General features: G+C 46.2%; 1 protein-coding gene across 1 annotated transcript; it reads right to left on the minus strand.

Annotated features, from left to right (window-relative positions):
• Positions 1-3,470: 3,470 nt before the first annotated feature.
• On the minus strand, positions 3,471-10,163 carry LOC100834441 (flavin mononucleotide hydrolase 1, chloroplatic). The gene is made up of 7 exons (XM_003577564.4): positions 9,927-10,163; positions 9,276-9,351; positions 7,795-7,846; positions 7,384-7,498; positions 7,250-7,320; positions 3,911-3,998; positions 3,471-3,825 (listed from the first exon to the last, which is right to left on the minus strand). The coding sequence occupies exons 1-7, from the start codon at positions 10,145-10,147 to the stop codon at positions 3,684-3,686; spliced, it is 765 nt and encodes a 254-aa protein (XP_003577612.1). The 5' UTR covers positions 10,148-10,163; the 3' UTR covers positions 3,471-3,683.
• Between the last annotated feature and the right edge of the window lie 9,729 nt (positions 10,164-19,892).

A 19,892-nucleotide genomic window follows, 5' to 3' on the forward strand; every position in this document is an offset into this window, starting at 1 on the left:
TATGGGTGTGTTTGATTTTGAGCCAAATGTAGTCATGCCAAAATATTGGCAACCCATGAAGTTTGGTACTCCCTCCGATCCATATTAATTGTCGAAATATTACATGTATCTAGACGCTTTTTAGGCATAGATACATCCATATTTGGACAAATTTGAGACAATTAATATGGAGTACTTGTTTGCTTTGTTGCCAAGAATTGGTTGGCAATAAGCATCTAGCCATCCCTCTCGCATATTTTTGCCAAATCTTTGGCTAAGAGTGGGCTCAAGAATTGTTGGCTAAAAAATTGGCAAGCCAAATTATGTCAATATTTGGTAGGACTATGTAAAAAAAAAAGCATGCTCCTTTCTTTATTTTCGGTCAAATATTGGTTGTCTTTATCCTCATTGTCCCACTGATCAATTACTTTTGACTACTCCCACTTTTCTAAATGTGAGAATCTTAACTTTGTCATAAGTCAAACTTCTTACAATTTGACCAAATTATAGAAAAAACTATATTTTCATATTGTACTTATTTGGTATTCTAGATGTTGATATTTTTTTTCTATAGATTTGTAAAATTTTAAGTGAATTAGGAAAAATCTATGACTTATTATACTCTCACTGTTCCTGAATTTAAGAAGTCTTAGGTTTGTCCTAAGTCGAATTTCTTTAAGTTTGACCAACTTTATAGAAAATTCTGTCAATATCTAGAACTTCAAATTAATTTTATTAAATATGATATGACATGTTATGTGTATCTAGAAAAATTACTACAAGTAATATGGATCGGAGGGAATATTATATATATTCATTTGATATTGTAGATATCAATAGAACTTTTTTAATTTAGAAATGGAGGGAGTATTTAGGAGGGAACACGGTAAGAAAAAAAAGGAGAAGAGGCTATTGGTGTCCTATCTGGTTGTATCCACACAAACAAACAAGAGTAAAATGCACTGTACTTGTCATCTGTTCTCGATTTAGTTACTGTATTTTGGAAATCGCAAGTTACTGTCTGTGAACTTGACGAAATATCCAACATACGGTCACCGGTACCGTATTTTGTACGTATCGATTCATATCGTGTCCCAACTCAGTTCGGATTTTTTGCATTTCCGCCTTGAAAAAAAAAAGCGCTCCGGTCTCCTCGTGAATTAATTTTCAAGGGGCAAAATGTAAAAATCTGAGCTGAACTGACACATAATACGAACCGATACGTACAAAATACGGTACCGGTGACTGTATGTGGGATATTTCGTCAAGTTCACGGACCGTAACTTTCGATTTCCAAAATACAGTGACTAAATTGAAAATTGCTGTGAGATCGAGATAGGCAATCAGAGGGGGGGGGGGTGAATGATTGCGCGGAAGCAAATTAAAACTTTTCCTGAAAGTTCAAACCCTTAATCACCTTTCTGCCCGTGATAGTAAAACAGCGGGATGAACCAAAAAAATACGTACGAGTATGCAAAAGAAAGGTATTGCAATTATCTAACCAACGCAACAAGAATCAGCTCAATAGGATATACCAATCAAAAGATATGATCAAAACAGTAACAACTGACAGAAAGTTACGAAAATTAATCTATAAGCGATTTTGAGGAATAACAAGAAAGATGAAGTAATCGCGATATTTCCTTGATCTCGTGATAAATCTGCAGCAAAGTATTATGAACTCGTGATAAATCTGCAGCAAAGTGTTAGAAAGATGTAGCACGAATAATCCACGAAGATCCGAGAAGAACAAAGATGACACCGCCAACGAATTTCTTAATTGCAACGATGTCGATCGATTACAAAAGATGCAACCATGCATTCAAGAACTCTCTAAGAATTGATCTAGATGTAAAACTCTGAATTCCCTCACGTCCTTGCTAAACCCCTAGCTAGAATGCCCTCTATTTATAAGGGAAAATTTGCGACCCTAAACCGAGTCCGAATCCAACACGAACTCTTCTGTCCCGGTCGTTATTCTGCCTGTGGGACCCCCAGACGACCTCGGATTGAGACGACTCCAAAAGCAAAGTTGTTCGTCTCGACGACGTGCACAACTTTCATGTGGACCACTTTTCCATCGGACGTCATCTTGATGACGCTACTGTTTAATCTTTAAACAGTTCTTATCCAGCCACAGCTGGACCTACATGTCTTCACGTCGATGCCACTCCATGCCATCAACTCTTCTTGTGATGTCTTTAAAACTCGACCATCAAGTATCGAATATCTTCAATACCGTACATCTCCAGTATAAACAACGTACGACAAACCGGTGCCCTCCCGGATCACCGTAGTCTTCATTTTCATTGTTCCTTCGCACGAACGTCCCGCATGACATTGATCCCTCGACCTCAGCTTCTCTCAAGCTTCGTCCCTCGATCCCGTCATCGACCACGTTCCTCTAACTCCGGCAACACCTGAAAGCGAACACACAAATGACCAGTACGAGCACAAGTTCACGACTTGACTCAGGGTAAGTTTCACACCACTCACGTCATGTTTTCACATAAAAAACTAATGAATCAACACAACACTAGCAAAGCACTAAGTCCAAACAAGATACAAGTCATCATATAAGTATCCATATTATCCAAAATATCCACATCAATGTTTCACCTAAAACACTTGCCAATGTTACACATTACTTATGATTTCACAATTGCAACCAAGTTCAGTGATCATGGGTGCATTTTACTCAACAAACAAACATGCCCTTGAGCGCGTTGTAAAAAAAAAAAAGAACATGCCCTTGAGCGCGCCACTTTCATCATTGCATGGTTTGTAGAGTTGTTACCCGCGGCGGTCGGCAGTGCATTAGGCTCGCCCGGAAAAGTACATCCAAGTTTTGGACTCGTGCGGTGTGAGGAATTTTTGCCACGTAAATCTGCTTCAGCATCACGCATTGGTTTTGGTTTGGGAAAATCCAACAGCACTAGCTTGCAATTCAAGCTACAAAACCTGTGGCATCTCAAGTGAAATGAAAACAAAATAAACTAGTCATAGAAAAGTGGCAGGTTTGCCATCATTTTCATAGGAACTATCAAAATGATGGTGAAGTAATATTTGCACACAAAAAAGAGTACAAATTATAATAAACCTGTCAAAACCAAGATGCAATCTAACTAGGACAATAAGCATATAAGAACAGATGACAACAGCCAAAATTAGTTGACAACAGTGTTTTTTTTAATACAGATCAAACTATGTAAAGTAGCAAAATTGAATTATCCATTTTTTTAACAAATAAGAGTTTTAACTACTTTGCGACACTCATGGAAATATGAGCATCAACCAAGGTGAAGTGGATTTCTAACTACAAGTTAGCAATGCCATATATTGAGCTTGATATGATGTGTATATGAAACTGTTCTCTATTAAGTTTGTCGGGCCCACTTTCATGTAAGATAAACAGTTACACTTAATCTCAGTTAAACATGATTCGTTTTCATCCAGAATAGAGCTTAGCGAAAACCTTTATCTGACTGAGGTTTGACATCTCTCCAAGCCATTGACATTTTCTTCACCTCTCTCACTGGAGGCACCGCACTAATGCTTACAGTATATACAAGTAACTTAATGACTTAATGAATAGTTTTATGATGTACAAACATGACTTAAGGACAGGGTTCACAACGAGACAGAAGGATCATTTAGACGCCTGAATTGTGTAATCATGAGCACACAGGAAACAGGAAGCAACCTTATTGTGCTTCAGTTTCACCTTCAAGCACAAGAGGTGCCAATTCAACTCCCACTGAGAACAAATCATTCTTTAGGACCTCAGCATCTTTAAAATGCAAACCGACCATTCCTACACTAAGGGCTGCTTCAATGTTTACCATCCTGCAGCAGAAAACTCCAAAAAAAGTCAGGAAAATCCGTATAACTGCATAACCATAAACAGTTCAATAAATAAAAGGTAATGAACCTGTCATCAATGAAAATGCAGTTTCCTGGATCAATACTGAGATGATTCACGGCATGAAGATAAAAATCACATGAAGGTTTACGTTTCCCTACATGAGGTAATTATAGCAGTCCAAGATTAGAGGCAGCATTTATATTTGGTATATTAAGTCTGACAATCAAGCAGGATGAGAATGCACTAGCACGAAAACATAAGTATAGTAATGGTTCAATACTTAGCTCATAATAACAAATGTATCTAGGCGCAACGCTTAAGCAGACCTAAATTAGAAATGACAGAATAACTGCAGAATTTAGACAAACATATGGTACTGTAGACGAATATTTTACTGCCGATATATCGGTCATGTAGACACTAGAGCGAGGATGTCATGTCCCGGTAGGATCTCGCCGGACGAAGGTGTTGGGACAAAGATTTTACCCAGGTTCAGGTCCTCAAGGTCAGGTAAAATCCCTACATCCTGCTTGAGTATATTATCTTTAGCATCTCTTAATTTCTAGTTGGTGATAGCAGTGGTAGCCTGGTAGGTTGTCTCTCTCCCCGTGATTCCTCTCCTCCCACACATCAGTTTACCAACACCTTGTAACCATGTAACATCCCCTGCTAATTCCTCCTTTCTCGTTTCGTTCCACGACTAATCTTGTTGCTGAGACCCACTGACATAGCTCATGGGCGCCATCACCCCTGCTCTGCGGCTCTGGCCATCCCCTCTCGCCGACTAGCTTTCCTGAGTCACAGCTCGCTTCCTACGTTCTCCATGCGGCCATGCAAGTGCATACCACATTTTGTGGGGCCTATCAACTACGATGGTGTGGTTGTAGTTCATACCACCCCCTGGGCCGCCTCCCTCCTTCCCCGATACCGTCCTGATGGCTTCAAGCCACAGTGTTGCACTATGCTCACCAGAGACGGATCCGTCCAGAGTTTGATGATGGTGTAGCAAGGCATAAATGTTTTGTACAAAAGCATTTTGTTGACCATATCCTACGTTAATTGATAGTACTAACCTATGTAACTGCAGCAAACGGCATATATAATGGAATTGATACCAAATAATGTAGAATTGATGATTGTCTTGATTTTTGAGTTACATATTAGTCTTGTGCTGATTATGCATTCGTTTGCTTACATAATTTTGTGTCAATACTTAATCTGTTTAATTATGAATAAAACACTACAATCTGTGTACGCCAAGGCTTGTGACAGAGCATATAAATGATTTTGATAGAGCTTAACTTGAGATATTGAATATATATAACTCAGAAATTAAACAAATTTTCCAACTAGGAAATACATTTTAAGAAATACAACCTACAACCTGGGACCAATGCTTCCACCGAAACATCGAGTGACACAGGAGAGAGAACACTCCTACTCCCTCCGATCCATAATAAATGTCAGGGATTTAGTACAAAGTTAGTATGTCAGGGATTTAGTTCAAAGTTGTACTAACTTTGTACTAAATCCCTGACATTTATTATGGATCGGAGGGAGTACTACTTTAGTATATCGTGGTATTATTTATGTGTTAAGACAGACGAGAGATGGAGCCAAGTGGGAGTGCAAAGGGTACAGAAGATAACGGCTTGTCTTCTTGCGAGTCAGAGGTGGAGAAGGAGGGAGGAAGACGGCACCGTTCGTAGCCACGTGATCAGGAAGTACACTCCATTCTAATTATTGTATGAACGTATATTTATTTTTCCGTAGCACCTAGAAAACACACGAGCGCATTACGGAATACAAGAACTAGGCAAGGATTGCTAATAAGATAGGTCTTGGATCTCCAATGGGTTGTGAAATGAGAATTAACTTAGGTCCTGTTTGTTTGGGCTTGTGCTTCAGCTTGTGGTGCTTCTAGGCCCCTGGAAGCACAAGCACATAGATTTTTTAGTGGGCTTGTGAGAAGAACTTCACAAATTCTTCTCTCCCCCCAACCATTCATTTTCCCCAAATCCCATTGTCGTCCCGTGAAATCGAGAGAGGAGCTCGACATGGGTTTGGGAGGCGCGTCGTTGCCGGCCTCTCCGACCACGCCGTCAAGCGACTCTTCAGCTGACTCAAGTTCTCCCATGATGAGGGTTGCCCCTTCCATGATTTCCTCCTCCCTTGACGTTACTCCTCCCCCAACGAGCGCCTCATCCCCCAATTTCCCTCCTCCCCCAACCAGCACCTCATTTAACAACTTGCCTCCTTTCCCGAGGCAGCTCCTCCGGTGGCACGCATCCTCACGGTTCCTCCCCAAGCTTGCACCAGCGTGCGACATGCCTCCTCCATGGATGGATCTTGGCCATTATCTTGTCATCTCTACCTGACGCCTCAATGGTCATGTCGTACATCTGGAGAAACTTGCTAGCATCTGTAAGCCCATCACAGTGGTTGACCGGTTGTGCCTTGAGGCCTAGTGGCTATGGGATAACACAACTTCTCAGAGAGGACTCGACAGCCCGTGATGTAGCTTTGACCCGGAGAAGGGTGAGTGTCCTGCTATTACGCATCACCGTCATAACAGCCATGATGACACTACGGAGGCATCATCGTTGTAACGGTCATGGTGGCACTACGGAGGTGACCCTGAATCCCTGATGTTGGTTGTTGAGTATGCAACGGAGGTCAAGGTCCTAGGAGCCGTTAGGCCCAGAAAGGTCTCACAGGTCGGGATCTTGGGGGCGTTTGTCTCCACAGAGACCTGATCCTCCGGAATCCTTCCTTTAACTGGTTTTGTCAGGGATCCTATCTCGCTCTGTGCTTGAATCGAAGGCGCAACAGCTTGCCACAAGGATATGCTCATTTACGTCCCAGGGTCGTCCGCGAAGGTTCTTGAAGAAGTCTTGTGCAGATTCAATGGTGTTGAGCTTACGAGGGAGGGCCGTTTTGGGTTCCTACAAAGATTTCAAAGAGGGTCCAAGCCAATGGGATGTGGCAGCTCGCACAGCGTGATGCCCTCAAGATTTCCCTCAGACCAGCATCCGTTCTAGTAACGTTCTTACCAAAAACATAAGTACAGTACGCAATGCTTAGCTGATAATAACAAAGAATTATTGACTAGAAAGTGATGAAGCACCCAATGGTTAAATTATTGCCTATCACTATCTGTAACTACCTCAAAATGTTAATGACGGTAACAAGGACACGGGAAGAAATGATAATGTCAAAATTGATGGGTCATAACAAATAGTCTGTGAATATTACTTTTTTATTTATCCAAAAGTGACCAAATATACTGAAGCTATCTATTCTGTCGTATAAAAAAAATGGAGTTGATATGATTGAGAAACAGCAAACAATTAGTATGTATTTGTCTTTCATCTAGAAGAAAGAAAAACTGAGATGGAGTAGTACCAATTTGGCAAGAACAGAATGTCCAAGACAAATACTCTGAGAGCTTTAACTTCTCCTCGATTAATTGGTACCTATAGAACATATATGAGAAACAAGTAATTGTGTACAAATGTATCAAGAGAGCTGCAACTCACCAGACAGGATAATTTGTAAAAGTGTGCATTTCATAGTTATTTTTCTTTAAACTGCGTAGAATGTCTTCAACACCATCGACGTACTCATATGCTCTCACCATGCAATCTTTCAGACCTACATGACATAGAAATGGATTTCAAAGAGAATTATCAAAGCAAGAGAAAGAGCAGAATACAGACTAATTAGCTTGGTTTTGCAGGAAGCCTATATCACAGTAGGTGTAAGTAACCAGAAGGGCACCAAAACTTATGGCTTTATATTTTTACTATTCAACATCTAATAAACCAGGCTATTTGTAATGTGAGATGACTCATAAGTCAATAAGTTATTTATTGTTGAAGACAGTGATTGTTAGTATCAGCCTAAAGGGAACGTGTACCCTAATTGCACTTCTACTTTGACCTTCTCACCTTCTAAATCAAAAGATCTGCCGTCATTGAAGAACTTTTTGGCTAGCTCGCTCTGAAAGAAGCAAATAAGATAGTGTGCAGTTCAAAGAAGTAGTAAAAATATCAATGAAGGAGATTACTGCAAGCTAGTACCAAATAGTACTTTAAATATTCCATTTAAAACCCCCTTAAGTGTGTAAACATCATGTATGGTTATCAAAGACTAAAAAAGGAAACAAATCTCACATTAACAAAAATTACCTAACTCATGCAATGCATATGTGTGTAGAACCGATCATTATGCATGTAGGAGGGGTGTGGAAGTTTGGCTCCACCAAAGCTGGCATTGGTTCTTTTTGATGTCCTGACTTCTATCGTAATGCACATGGACTCCCTCTACCTTATAAGGTTCCCTACTTTTCGCTCAAACCAAATGTGTCCCTAACCTTGCTATGTGGACATGACGCTCTTTTAACTCCTTTACCATGCCCTACACATCTCACCCGTAGCCTTTGTTCTGGTCACCAGCCAGCAACAGTAGATTTTGGAGTGCCACTGATCCCCAGTCCACACTGCACGTTTGATCCATCTCTGCCTTGGTGCAATCTGGTTGCATGCACCATGCAGCATAGATTTAGGGCCGGGCATATGGTTACCAAAGCGGACCAAATCTGAAACCCCCAGAACCCAACAGAGGACTTCTTAGCCTGGCATTACGATAAAAGCTACCCAACGCAACATGTGGTGAAGGACTCTAGAAGTCTCAAGTATGTGCCCTATCTGTGGAATGCAGGAAGAAAACAGCTACCATGCACTGCACAAAGGCCAGAGCTTTGAGAACAGAGCTTTTGGAGTGGTGTTGTGTCTGTGAGTGATGTTGCGGCTGAGATGTATTCAATTAGTAACGAACAACATGTGAGAAAAAAAGAGCAAAAAATTATACTGCGGTTGCTATTTCTCCTAACTAATCTGCATAAACAATAAACAATTAAACTATTGTGTCATGGAAAGCTCTTCATTATGTGGATGCATGTATGCTTGATGCCTTGATGGAGTGCTGCACACTTGGTTCTAGTTGTTTTCTTTTCCAAACAATTCTAATTTGATATTTAGAAAAGTTCTTGGTGACTCAGTTTGTTACTTGTGATTGTGATGTGGAGTAGTCTCGTCATTCTAAAATCCGTGTCAACTTTGGTTTATATGGTATTTACTGAAACCGTAACAAAGTAGTTCGACATTAGAAAATATCACAAGAATTCCATAGTCCATACACCAAGGACAACAAAACTGACCACGTATATTGTGTGTGGCACTCCACTAGTTTCAAGAATGAATGTGTACAACCTGCAGTACATAACTTCCTATGCATGAAATAACTCCACGATTACAAGTTTATGTCACACTAAAATTCAAACATAGAGTAAGCAAATATTAAATGTTCACTGAGCATTAAAAATACCATCATATAGACAGAAAATAAGTCAAGCTTCTATAGTTGATACCTCATTAATCATTCCCATCTCAAATTCAGACCATGCTGTTGGATGCTTGCTTTCTAGGAGTTCCTTCATGGACATTCTACAGAAAAATGTTGGATCAACGAGAACTTAGGAAGGATGTGAAGAACATAAGGTTCAAACACAATTCAAGACAGAGGTCTAGCAATAAGTAACGCAGGATTGATATGGCAAAGAGGCTGCTAGTTAAACAGATTCATTGAGGTACTAAAACATGAGGATGTACATGACACCAAACAACACTGCGAAAATAGTCCTCGACACAACCTTACACTTCGGCCTGCTCTGACAGATCACTGTTCTATTCTAAAATTTTGAATAACTATTTTTCTTACGGTGTCAGTGTTACATCCTTCAAATAACTAATGAATCATTTTGCAATTTCTAAGAAAAAAACTCAGTAATTTAGTAGCGGCTACCGCACAGATTATGTAGTTAGTCCAGAATACATGGTCCCGACATCTTAGCACAAGCGCACGTGCCCAATTCGGCCGATTCTTACCACATCACCACCAAAGAACCCACCACGCATTCCATCGAACACCTAACCGGCATGGCATGCCTAGACCACAACAATACAAGAACCGACAGCGGTCAACAAAGAATAGGGATAAGGAAGAGGGGTATGTACGCAACTGAAAGAAGGAGGGGATGTGGTGGTAGAAAGGGTCGCGGACGATGGTATCCATGACGTCGAACAGCAGAACCGGCAGCTTCCTTGGTCGGGACGCCTCCGCCGCCGGGACCGGGGTGGAGGACGACATGGTTGGGGGCCGCAGCGAGGAGGAGAAGGCGGGAGCGGTGGGTTTGGGGAGGGAGGCAAGGTAGGGAGGCAGAGATGGCAGCAAGCGGACCATCAAGGCAAGAAGTGGTAGACTGGTAGGCGAAGCGTGAAAGATGTTTTGTTTTGATCTGTAAACTGCGGACGCATGGAAGCCGACACCTGGAAGGCTGGGTCACTCGGGCAGATAACGGAAATCCCAAATCATCATTGTCGTAAACGCTAATATCTGTCTAATCTCCATCTTTACTCTACTTCATAAAAATTCAATGCCAAAATTGAAGCTATTTGGCCTCCGATGACAAAACAACCAAGATTGATTTATCTCCTCCTCTAAAGACGTCAAGATTAAGTGACATCCTCTTTAGAACAAGAATAATAGAAACTGCACATGGGCTTAATCTTTCCCGAACATAACCTTTATCAATGGTGCTTGTCGCTGACGCTGAATTTCCTTGGTCTAATCAGAGTAAGTACGGTATGATGAACGTTTTGAAAGAGGAGCTTCTGAGATCAATTTGATGCTCGATCGATGAGTCTTATAGGAGGGACTGTCCAGCTGATATCTACTCGGGTAACACATCCTTGAAATGTTGCAAGAATGGAACAATAGAACTAAGAGGATAGGCTGACTCGACTCGTTAGTTGAAAATGAAACATCTTTGCGCAGTAACAGACCGTACAGGCGGCCGGAGCAAGGTGTCCTATTGTTCAGGACGCAAAAAATTAGGGGCCCTAAATCTAACCTTAAGATTAAGAGAAAAGTCTATTTTAAACACTGATTTGTAGACAAAATCTAAATCGGACTTTAACCTTTTAATCACTAAATTTCGAACCCTGGCCTTACTGATCCCGGTTAATTAAATCCCTTAAGCCCAGAAACCGTGTTTGGTTGATCGTTTTCACTAACAGGTTTTGGGATTGATGAGTAGTCTTAAAAATTCTCATGATTTGCGTCTATGTCACTGCTACATAATGGATCATTAGTAACGAGCGTAAAATATAACATTAGTAGCAGACGTCTCACCCGCCGCAACCTCCATGCTAGTGACGAAGTGCAAATCAGTGGCGAGAAGGCCACCCGTTACTGATGGGGTGCGGTCACGCCACACACATGGGGATTAGAAGAAAATAAAAAATAAATCACAAAAATAAATTGCTCGCTTGTCAAGCTCCGCCGCTGCCGCTCCGGGCCCCACGCGCGACGTTGCTCCTACATGCGCCGCCAGTTCACCAAACGGATTTTCTAGAAATAAATGCATTAAGTAATTAGGATTCGTAAGGTTAGGGTTCGAGGTTAGGGTTCAATTCAGACTTTGCCTAAAAGATCAGAGTTTAACGTAGAAATCCCGACCGGGATCATCCTTTTCCTAGCGTGGCAAACAGTTTTAAGGTAATAATTGACCGGATTAAAAAGGTCAGGATCCCGATTTTAGGGATTAAGAAGTCAGGGTTCATTTCGGTCGTCGTCTACAAGTACAGGGTTGAAAGCGGACTTTTCTTGAAGATTAATTATCTATGCTTAACTAACATCAGGTTTTCAGGTCCATTAAATAAAAAAAAAGCCCGTAAAAACAAGGGCAGAGGATTAAAGGCCTGCCTAGCTAGCTGCTTTTCAGCATTTCATCGTACCATCGTGTTCGGCCGGAACTATTAGCGATATGTCATGATATATTCCCTACCATTTCAACACAAATACTGAAAGATGATGCTTTTCAGTGGAACATGAAAAATTGCAGCTTCAACACAACCTTTATTATACAATGTTTACCAGTCCTTTTTCGGAGTCAAAGAAGCATCCAGAGTTACCCGAGAGAAAAAAAGGCTCCCGCCCTAGCCGCCACCTACTGCCCGCTCCAGATCGTTCTCGTCTCCCGGCCAGCCGGGAACGACGCCTGACGTGGTTATGACTAATCACATATTCGACTCGAGTATACCCGGTATAGCCCAGCTGAGGCCCACAAGGAAGTCTACTTCGACTACAAGAGTCTACATACCAAATCTTCCGACTCAAGATAAGAAAGGTTAATTAGAGTATATCTCCTCATTGTAACTGACTTCGACTCTACCTGAAACCTGAGTTCCTGCATATATAAAAAACCAGGAGGGGGAGCCAATAGGACACCCTCCAACTTAGATACAAGTCGCCTAGACGCACTTGACGACTCAATGCATTTAGACTCTGCGGCACCCCATTGTAAATGACTCATCAATACAGATCCGACAAGCAGAACGTAGGGGTATTACCTCATCGAGGGCCCTGAACCTGGGCAAATCGTGTCCCCTGTGTCCTTGTTAGCCGATGAGTTCGCCAACACACACTCATCTTTTCTTGATACAAGTCCATCAATATGGACATTGTCGAAGTTACATCTTCGTCATTGGCGCCTTCTGTGGGGAGAACGTGTGTTGGAAACACGACCTCGTCGGTTCCAAATCCAGCAGAACCATCATGGACTCAGGCGGAGTCGACGATCCTCGAGTCTTCTGCCGCTCGCCTTCAGTCCAACCCCGAAGTCTTGGACAAGCTTGATGCCCGCTTGGATCTCATATTCGGCGAGTTCCACGTTCGATCCGGTATCCTTCGATTACCGTGTCCGACTCCTTCTTTTCCGAAAGAATTGCTTCTCCTTTCTCCTTTAGAGAAAGATCCGCCGACAAGCTCGTCGGAGCTACTCAAGGAAGCAGAGCGAGTCCCCTCTTGGACCTGCTCTGATGTTAAAGACGATCCATCCTCACGTGCGGACAGCCCCGTCCCTAACCGCTTAGAACAAGGGAGTTGCTGACAACCCCATCTCGCCGGGTTCACCCGACGAAATAGAACAGGTTTCCCTATGAACCTCCTCCGACTCTGACAGAAATCCACCCCAATCTGCAGGAAGCCCCGTCCCAGGCGACGCCGGCAACTGCTCAGAACGGGAAGGCTGCCATAGCAGCAGCGATCTTGCGCCCGAGTGTGCCATCGCTCAAGTCTTCATGACAAATCTCGCCGCCCCAAAGCAGACTCCTCTGGCCGCGAGTGCATCCGCAGGTCTACCAGCTGGATATTCTGCGGCAGAGAAAGCTCGAGTCCAGGCAGCCCTGGAGTCAGGAGTCCTCATGAAGGATCCCACTATCGCTGAGTTGCAATTATATGCTAACTCACTTGCCAGGGCTCAGCACGACCTGAACAAAGCGAAGGAGGATTTCATCAAGAAGCAAAAGCTTGAAGCGGAGGGGCTGAAGAAACTGGATGAAAATATCCAAGCACACAAAAGAACTCACCCGGGTTCACTCAGCGACTCTGATGGAGCCACACCTCCCAGAGATCTCCCCAGACGAAACATCTCGCGTCGTGATCACAAGACCCGAAACCTGGCTCCAAGCTTCATGTCGGTTGACGACCACAGCGATATGATACCAGAAACCCTGGAGGCTGCCTTGCTTGCAGCCGATACCTACCTACAAACAATCCAGCCACCCGATAGTGACCCGCGTTCGCGGCTTCACAAACAGATTCTGGAAGGATTGAATAAAGCGGGGGCTTCTTGTATCAGCCAAGACTTCAACAACCGAAGGCAGCCGCGGGACAGGACTCCATCCCGCCGCGATGGAGAAATCCAGCATGACCTCGACCCGCCTCCACGAAGTCGCAGGGAGCATGACTCGCTCCCGAGGGAAACACTAGGGTCTTCCCGGGTCGCAAATCGCGATCGGCGAGACAGATATCGCGACCGCTCGCCGGGACTCCGATCACGAGGCTGAGACATGCGGAGCGCCATGCTTCAGCCATCGCATCCGTCAATCTAGGATGCCCAGGAATTTCAAATCGCCGGCTGATCTAGCCAAGTATGACAGCACTCAAGAGCCCAAGACTTGGCTGGAAGACTACCTCACCGGGATTCGTTGCCAAGGCGGTTCTCGCACCACCGCCATGTAGTGCCTGCAGCTGCAACTCAAAGGCCCTGGACGCACGTGGTTAACTGGCTTACCACGAGACGACATTGACTCGTGGGAGGAGCTCGTCCAAGCTTTCACCCGCAACTTCAGGTCCACGTACAAACAACCCGTCTCCCTCGAGCAACTCCGAGCTTGCATTCAAAAGGAGGGAGAATCCATCCGTCCGTACATCCAGCGCTGGACCAACACCAAACACGCTTCTGAGGAAGTCTCTGATGAAAGCGCCATCGACGCTTTCAAACGAGGACTCCGATGAGTCGAACTCAAAGAGGAATTGGGTCGTGTGCGGAGGTTTTCGAGGTGGTGACAAGCGCAAGCAACAATGGCAGAGAAAAGGAAATCAACCAACCCTTGCTTAGCAGTTAGCTTCCCCTTGCCCGTTTTAAGGAATGAGCAAGGCAACATCAAGCCAAGTCACCCTCTAGCCGAGTGCCGGCGTTTCAAGGAACTACAGGCTGAGTTTGCCAGGACACAGCAGTTGGCAACCAGTGCGGGCTTCTCACAATTACCTGGGATGCTTCCATACCCTAACGAAGGAGTCAATGCACCCTTGCTGCCTCCCATACCAGGAGTTCTAGCCATCGGTGCTCCTCCTTCGCCTCTGTGCCCAGCCAGTTTTGCCGGCGCAGTGCACCCAGTTGCACTTGCGCTACCACCAGAAGCGCCGACAACGGTCGCCAGTTCATATCCAACTCCGGTCGGGCACATCTGCATGATTCAAAAAGGGAAACCCACGAATCGGGTCCAAAAGTCTATAACTCGACAGGTCCATATGGCCGTGAGGTCACCTCCCTCCTCAACGGAGTACCTCGACTGGTCGGATGTGGGGATCACGTTCTCCAGAGAAGATCACCCAGCCTACATCCCGCAACCGGGAAATGCAGGACTGGTGCTCGACGCACAGATCGGGGGCTACATGTTGAACAGAGTGTTCATCGACGGCGGTAGTGGGCTAAACATTATCTACGCCGACACCCTACGAAAGATGAACCGCTCGACAACAAAGCTGGCTCCCACAAAGACAACCTTCCATGAGATCATCCCAGGAAAATCAGCCACACCACTGGGCAAAGTTAGCCTTGACGTGGTGTTCGGCACACCCGAAAACTTCAGACGCGAAAGACTCGACTTCGAAGTGGTCGACTGGCCATCCCAGTACCACATGGTCTTGAGTCGCGTCGCGCTAGCACGCTTTATGACAGTCCCGCATTACGCTTACCTTAAGCTCAAAATGCCTGGACCCAACGGCGTGATAACTATCTCTGGAAGCTTCCTGCGGTCCGATCACTGTGACCGTGAATTCCATAAAATTTCCGAATTACTTGCCGCGCAGGACCAGGCTGGCCAGGCCTACTTCTTAACAGACGACGACCAAATTCCGTCCTTAAGAAAATAGCCACTGAGGCCACAGGCGGTGTAGACTTGAAGACGGAGGAAGCACAGGCCTCTTTATCAAAGGAGGCCAACGTTGGCTCAGCCAGCAGCCTTATCAACTACGGGGTACTGGCTCGCTGGGCTCCCTTAACCGCAACAACGAGAGTCCCCTCTAGTAGGTGCACTAAAACAACGAGCACACCAAGCTGGCTTCGCAGCCAATGCAGCGTAGCTCGGAAGACGCCTGCCGAAGAAAGAGTCAGTTCAAAACAATACCCGCAAGTCATCCACGCCTCGACATGGCTGTTCAGCCAACTCGACTGCGGGATATGAGACTCAAAAACCTCCTCCTAATACTCCAATCCAGAGCCGGGGACTCAAGAAGCAAGGCGCGGAACGCCCCACAACTGCGCCGCTCGCCAACGCGCCAGGCTTTTTTACTTGATTTTCATTTTAGTTTCTCATCTATTTATCTTTTTTTTTCTGCATTTTTAAGTACCTTCTTGTACCATCGGTACGTAATAAAACTATTTATGCTCCTCTATTTAGAGTTTTTTTTCCTTTTACTTACCTTGTTGCGATCGCATCACACTCAGAACTGAGAGATCAATCCCAAACCTGTCATTGGACGCACTTGCCACACGGGGGCTACGTCCAATCGACCAAAACTTGTCATTGGACACACCGACACTCGGGGGCCGCGTCCAATCAACCCAAAACTTGTCATTGGACGCACCCGACACTCGGGGACGCACTCGACACTCGGGGGCGGCGTCCAATCGACCAAAAACTTGTCATTGGACGCACTCGACACTCGGGGGCGGCGTCCAATCGACCAAAAACTTGTCATTGGACGCACTCGACACTCGGGGGCAGCGTCCAATCGACCAAAACTTGTCATTGGACGCACCGACACTCGGGGGCCGCGTCCAATCGACCCAAAACTTGTCATTGGACGCACCGACACTCGGGGGCCGCGTCCAATCGACCCAAAACTTGTCATTGGACGCACCGACACTCGGGGGCCGCGTCCAATCGACCCAAAACTTGTCATTGGACGCACCCGACACTCGGGGGCCGCGTCCAATCGACCCAAAACTTGTCATTGGACGCACCCGACACTCGGGGGCCGCGTCCAATCGACCCAAAACTTGTCATTGGACGCACCCGACACTCGGGGGCCGCGTCCAATCGACCCACAACTTGTCATTGGACGCACCCGACACTCGGGGGCTGCGTCCAATCGACCCACAACTTGTCATTGGACGCACCCGACACTCGAGGGCTGCGTCCAATCGACCCACAACTTGTCATTGGACGCACCCGACACTCGGGGGCTTCGTCCAATTGACCGCAGATATTGTCATTGGGTGCACCCAACGCTCGGAGGCTGCGTTCAATCAACTCTAAAACCTCTCGTCGTCCGCACCTGACATTCACGGGCTATCACGTAAACAAACATCAGCACAATCATTCAATGGTCGGCAATTTCAAAGCAAGCAAAATTGGAATAACGATGTTTTCTCATACAAGATCAACGAAATACAGAACAAGAAGGTGCGACCTCTTCAACGATGCTAACAGTTTTCAACTACAAAAGATTTCAAAGTATTTGGGGCTCCACATGACTGCAAACCAGTCATGCACAGACCCGGGGGCTACTCCCACCGGGAGTGCTGGTCGCGCACTCGGTAAAAATACTACTCAGGCAACTACGCCTACATCCTTAACGAATATCAAAGTCTACTCTACTCCAAGGCCATAAGAGTCACCAGCTGATGTGCCGTGTTCTCCATCATGTCGTAAATCGGTCCAAGCTAAGCATCGTCCGGAACATAAGAGGGGGTCAAATGTAGGGAGTCCAGATTCAATGAGGGGTAGCGAAGACGAACAAACAAGAGGGCCAGCATAGCCCCCCTCCACCAATTGTTCATGAGTAGCCCCCCTCACTACTGCCCCTTCGCAAAATCTCTCGATTAATCCTTTCAGGTCAACAGGAACAGGAAGCTCCGGAAACAAGTTATGGTGCACCTCTATCAAACAGTGACTGCAGGACTTCAGGCAGATCACTGCTCTTGCAACTCGATCCTGCAGCAGCGCAAGGACATAACCCTTGTCGCGGTTCGACCAGAAGGATGGGGTCTATGAACCAAATCGTGCTAAAGCATCAAGACGAATCTTTACACGTTCAGCTTCAACGTATGGTTCTGGCATCATATCTGCAAAATGTGGCGTGTCCAAGTCAGTCGAAATTCAGTTAACTCAACAACTTCAAGCAGAGGACTCAACGTTACCTCGTAAATCTGAACTCAGCTTCACGGTTTCCCAAAGGAGGAAATCCTCTCGGCCCGATGCGGACCGATTCTCTGACTTGAGCAAGGAGATTGTAAGAGTCCGAGACCAACCCTTTTCCTTTTAAGCCCTTTTGGACTGTTTTGCAATTTAAAATGTTGTCATCATTAACATGTTGCCATGCCATTAGCATCATGTCGCATGAAATAAATATTCATTTGCACGAAACTGTCTTTAATGTGTTTACCTTTTCGCGTGTTCGCGAAAGCCTAAAATTATTTTTGTAGAAAATCTAATTTGAGTTTGACAAATTAATTCAGGTTTAATTAAACCTAGCTTTTGCGAAAAAACTAAATTTGCAAAACTTGTATTTTGTTTGAGGATTTTGTTGACCCAAAACCCACTGAGACAAACTCTAACCCTAGCTATTTAATCGGCTCTCCCTTTTCTTTTTCCTTTTTCTTTTTCTTTCTCCCCTTCTTCGTCCTGCCGCCGCCTCCTTCTTCTCCCCTTTCTTCTTCCTCTCTCCCGTGGCCTCTCTCTCCCTGGAGCTCCCATGGCCGGCGCCCCCTCTCCTGTTTCTCCCCGTGGCCTTGCCTCGCGCGCGCCTCCCGCTCCGCCTCCCCTGCCTCAGCGCCGCCAAGCCGAGCCCGCGCGCCGCCCCGGTGCCTCCTCCTCCCACGACCCCCCTGGCCACGTGCGCCACGCCCACCTCGCCAGCGTCGCCCCTCGTCTGCCTCCTCGCCCGAGCCGCCCGACGCCCTCGCCTCCACCGCGCGCGCCCGAGCTCCTTGCTCCGCCCTCCCCCGCGCCGCCCCGCTCCCCGCGACCACCTCGCCTCGCCGGCGCCGCCTGCCTTGCTTCCCCCCGCGCCGCCTCCACCTCGCCGGCCCGCTCCGCCGCCCGAGCTCCTCTGTGCCGCGCCGCTCTCTTCTCCCTCGCGCGCATCTTCCTCCCGTCCCACGAGCTCCCTCTGCCTCTGCCCGTTCTTCTTCCCCACAAAACACCGCCGCCACTGCCTTGCGCTCCGGCGAGCTCGCCTCGCCGTTCCCGCTGCCTCCCGCGCCCGCGAATCGACCCCGACGACCTCGATCAGCCCCGGCCTCCCAAGCACATCGACCCGTGCGTGAGCTCTGTCTTGACTCCGCGAACCCGTAGACGCCCTCGACCGAAGCATCCGCGCCCCAGAACTCCTCCGTGATGCACGCCTCCACGCGCGCGTCCTCGCCGCCGCCTGCCGTCGCCCTCGCCCCGGCGCCGCTCCTCTGCGTCTTCCTCGTCGGCCCGACCTCCAGCGCCCCAGCCTGTGGGCCCAGCTCGGCCCGAGCCGCCCCCCTTCTGGCCGTCTCCAAGCCCAGCAAGCATAGGCCCGTGCCCTCTTTTCCTTTGTTTTTCTTTCTTTTTCCTGAAATTGCTGCCTGACGTGTGGGCCCTGCTGGTCAGCGCCTCCAAGTGCTTGCTGCTGTACTGTTGTTGCCGCCGCTCCGCGTGTGCTTCGCCGTGCCGCTGCCCAAGACCTTGCCGTGAAGACCGACGAACCCCGGAGTCGGAGCCTTGAACGACTACGACCACGATGATTGAACGACTACTTCGCCGCGACAACTTCATCGACTACGTGTACGACTACCTCGACTACTTCGTCTACATCGCGATGCCGCAACGAGTCGAAGGTATAACGTGCAACCGTCCCGTGAGCCGACCGTTCTTCGACGTAGACCCGTAGGTTGCGATTGTCGATAATCGTGTGTTGTATGAGATACCCGTGATTGTACCGATAGTATCGATAGATGCAGGTACCTTGTTTCCATTAGTGTTTGCAACCCCGACCTTGTCGGTTCCTTGTGCTAGTCTTGTTAAAGCATGTGCTGCACCTATCCATGTCATTCTCATGCAAGATGATACAACTCTAATATTGAGTGTAGTTAATCCATTAACTCTATTCCTTACATATGGAGTTGTATAAATGTTATGTGTAATATTTTCGGACTCCATTTAACTTGGTAAATTAATATCGGATTCACTTTCGGAATCCTTAATATGGCATGCATCATCCCCATGTCATGCATCATCCTTTGATTGCGCATTTAACATTACCATGTGTATCTTGTATGCTTATATTTTCCTTTTATGTGGTGTATTTGTTTCTTCCTCGCTAGTCTTCGATTCCTACGACGACGGCTACACTTGTGTTCTTCTTCCAGGATTCTTGCTCAATT

The sequence above is a fragment of the Brachypodium distachyon genome, chromosome 4 (assembly GCF_000005505.3).
Source record: "Brachypodium distachyon strain Bd21 chromosome 4, Brachypodium_distachyon_v3.0, whole genome shotgun sequence".
NCBI classification, from domain to species: Eukaryota; Viridiplantae; Streptophyta; class Magnoliopsida; order Poales; family Poaceae; genus Brachypodium; species Brachypodium distachyon.

Coding starts and splice junctions, on each gene's coding strand:
- LOC100834441 (XM_003577564.4), bottom strand. CDS start 10,147: ATGGTCCGCTTGCTGCCATCTCTGCCTCCCTACCTTGCCTCCCTCCCC. Junction 7,847..9,275: donor AGATGGGAATGATTAATGAG/GTATCAACTATA, acceptor TGCTTCTTTCAG/AGCGAGCTAGCCAAAAAGTT. Junction 3,999..7,249: donor ATTCTGTTCTTGCCAAATTG/GTACTACTCCAT, acceptor TACCTCATGTAG/GGAAACGTAAACCTTCATGT.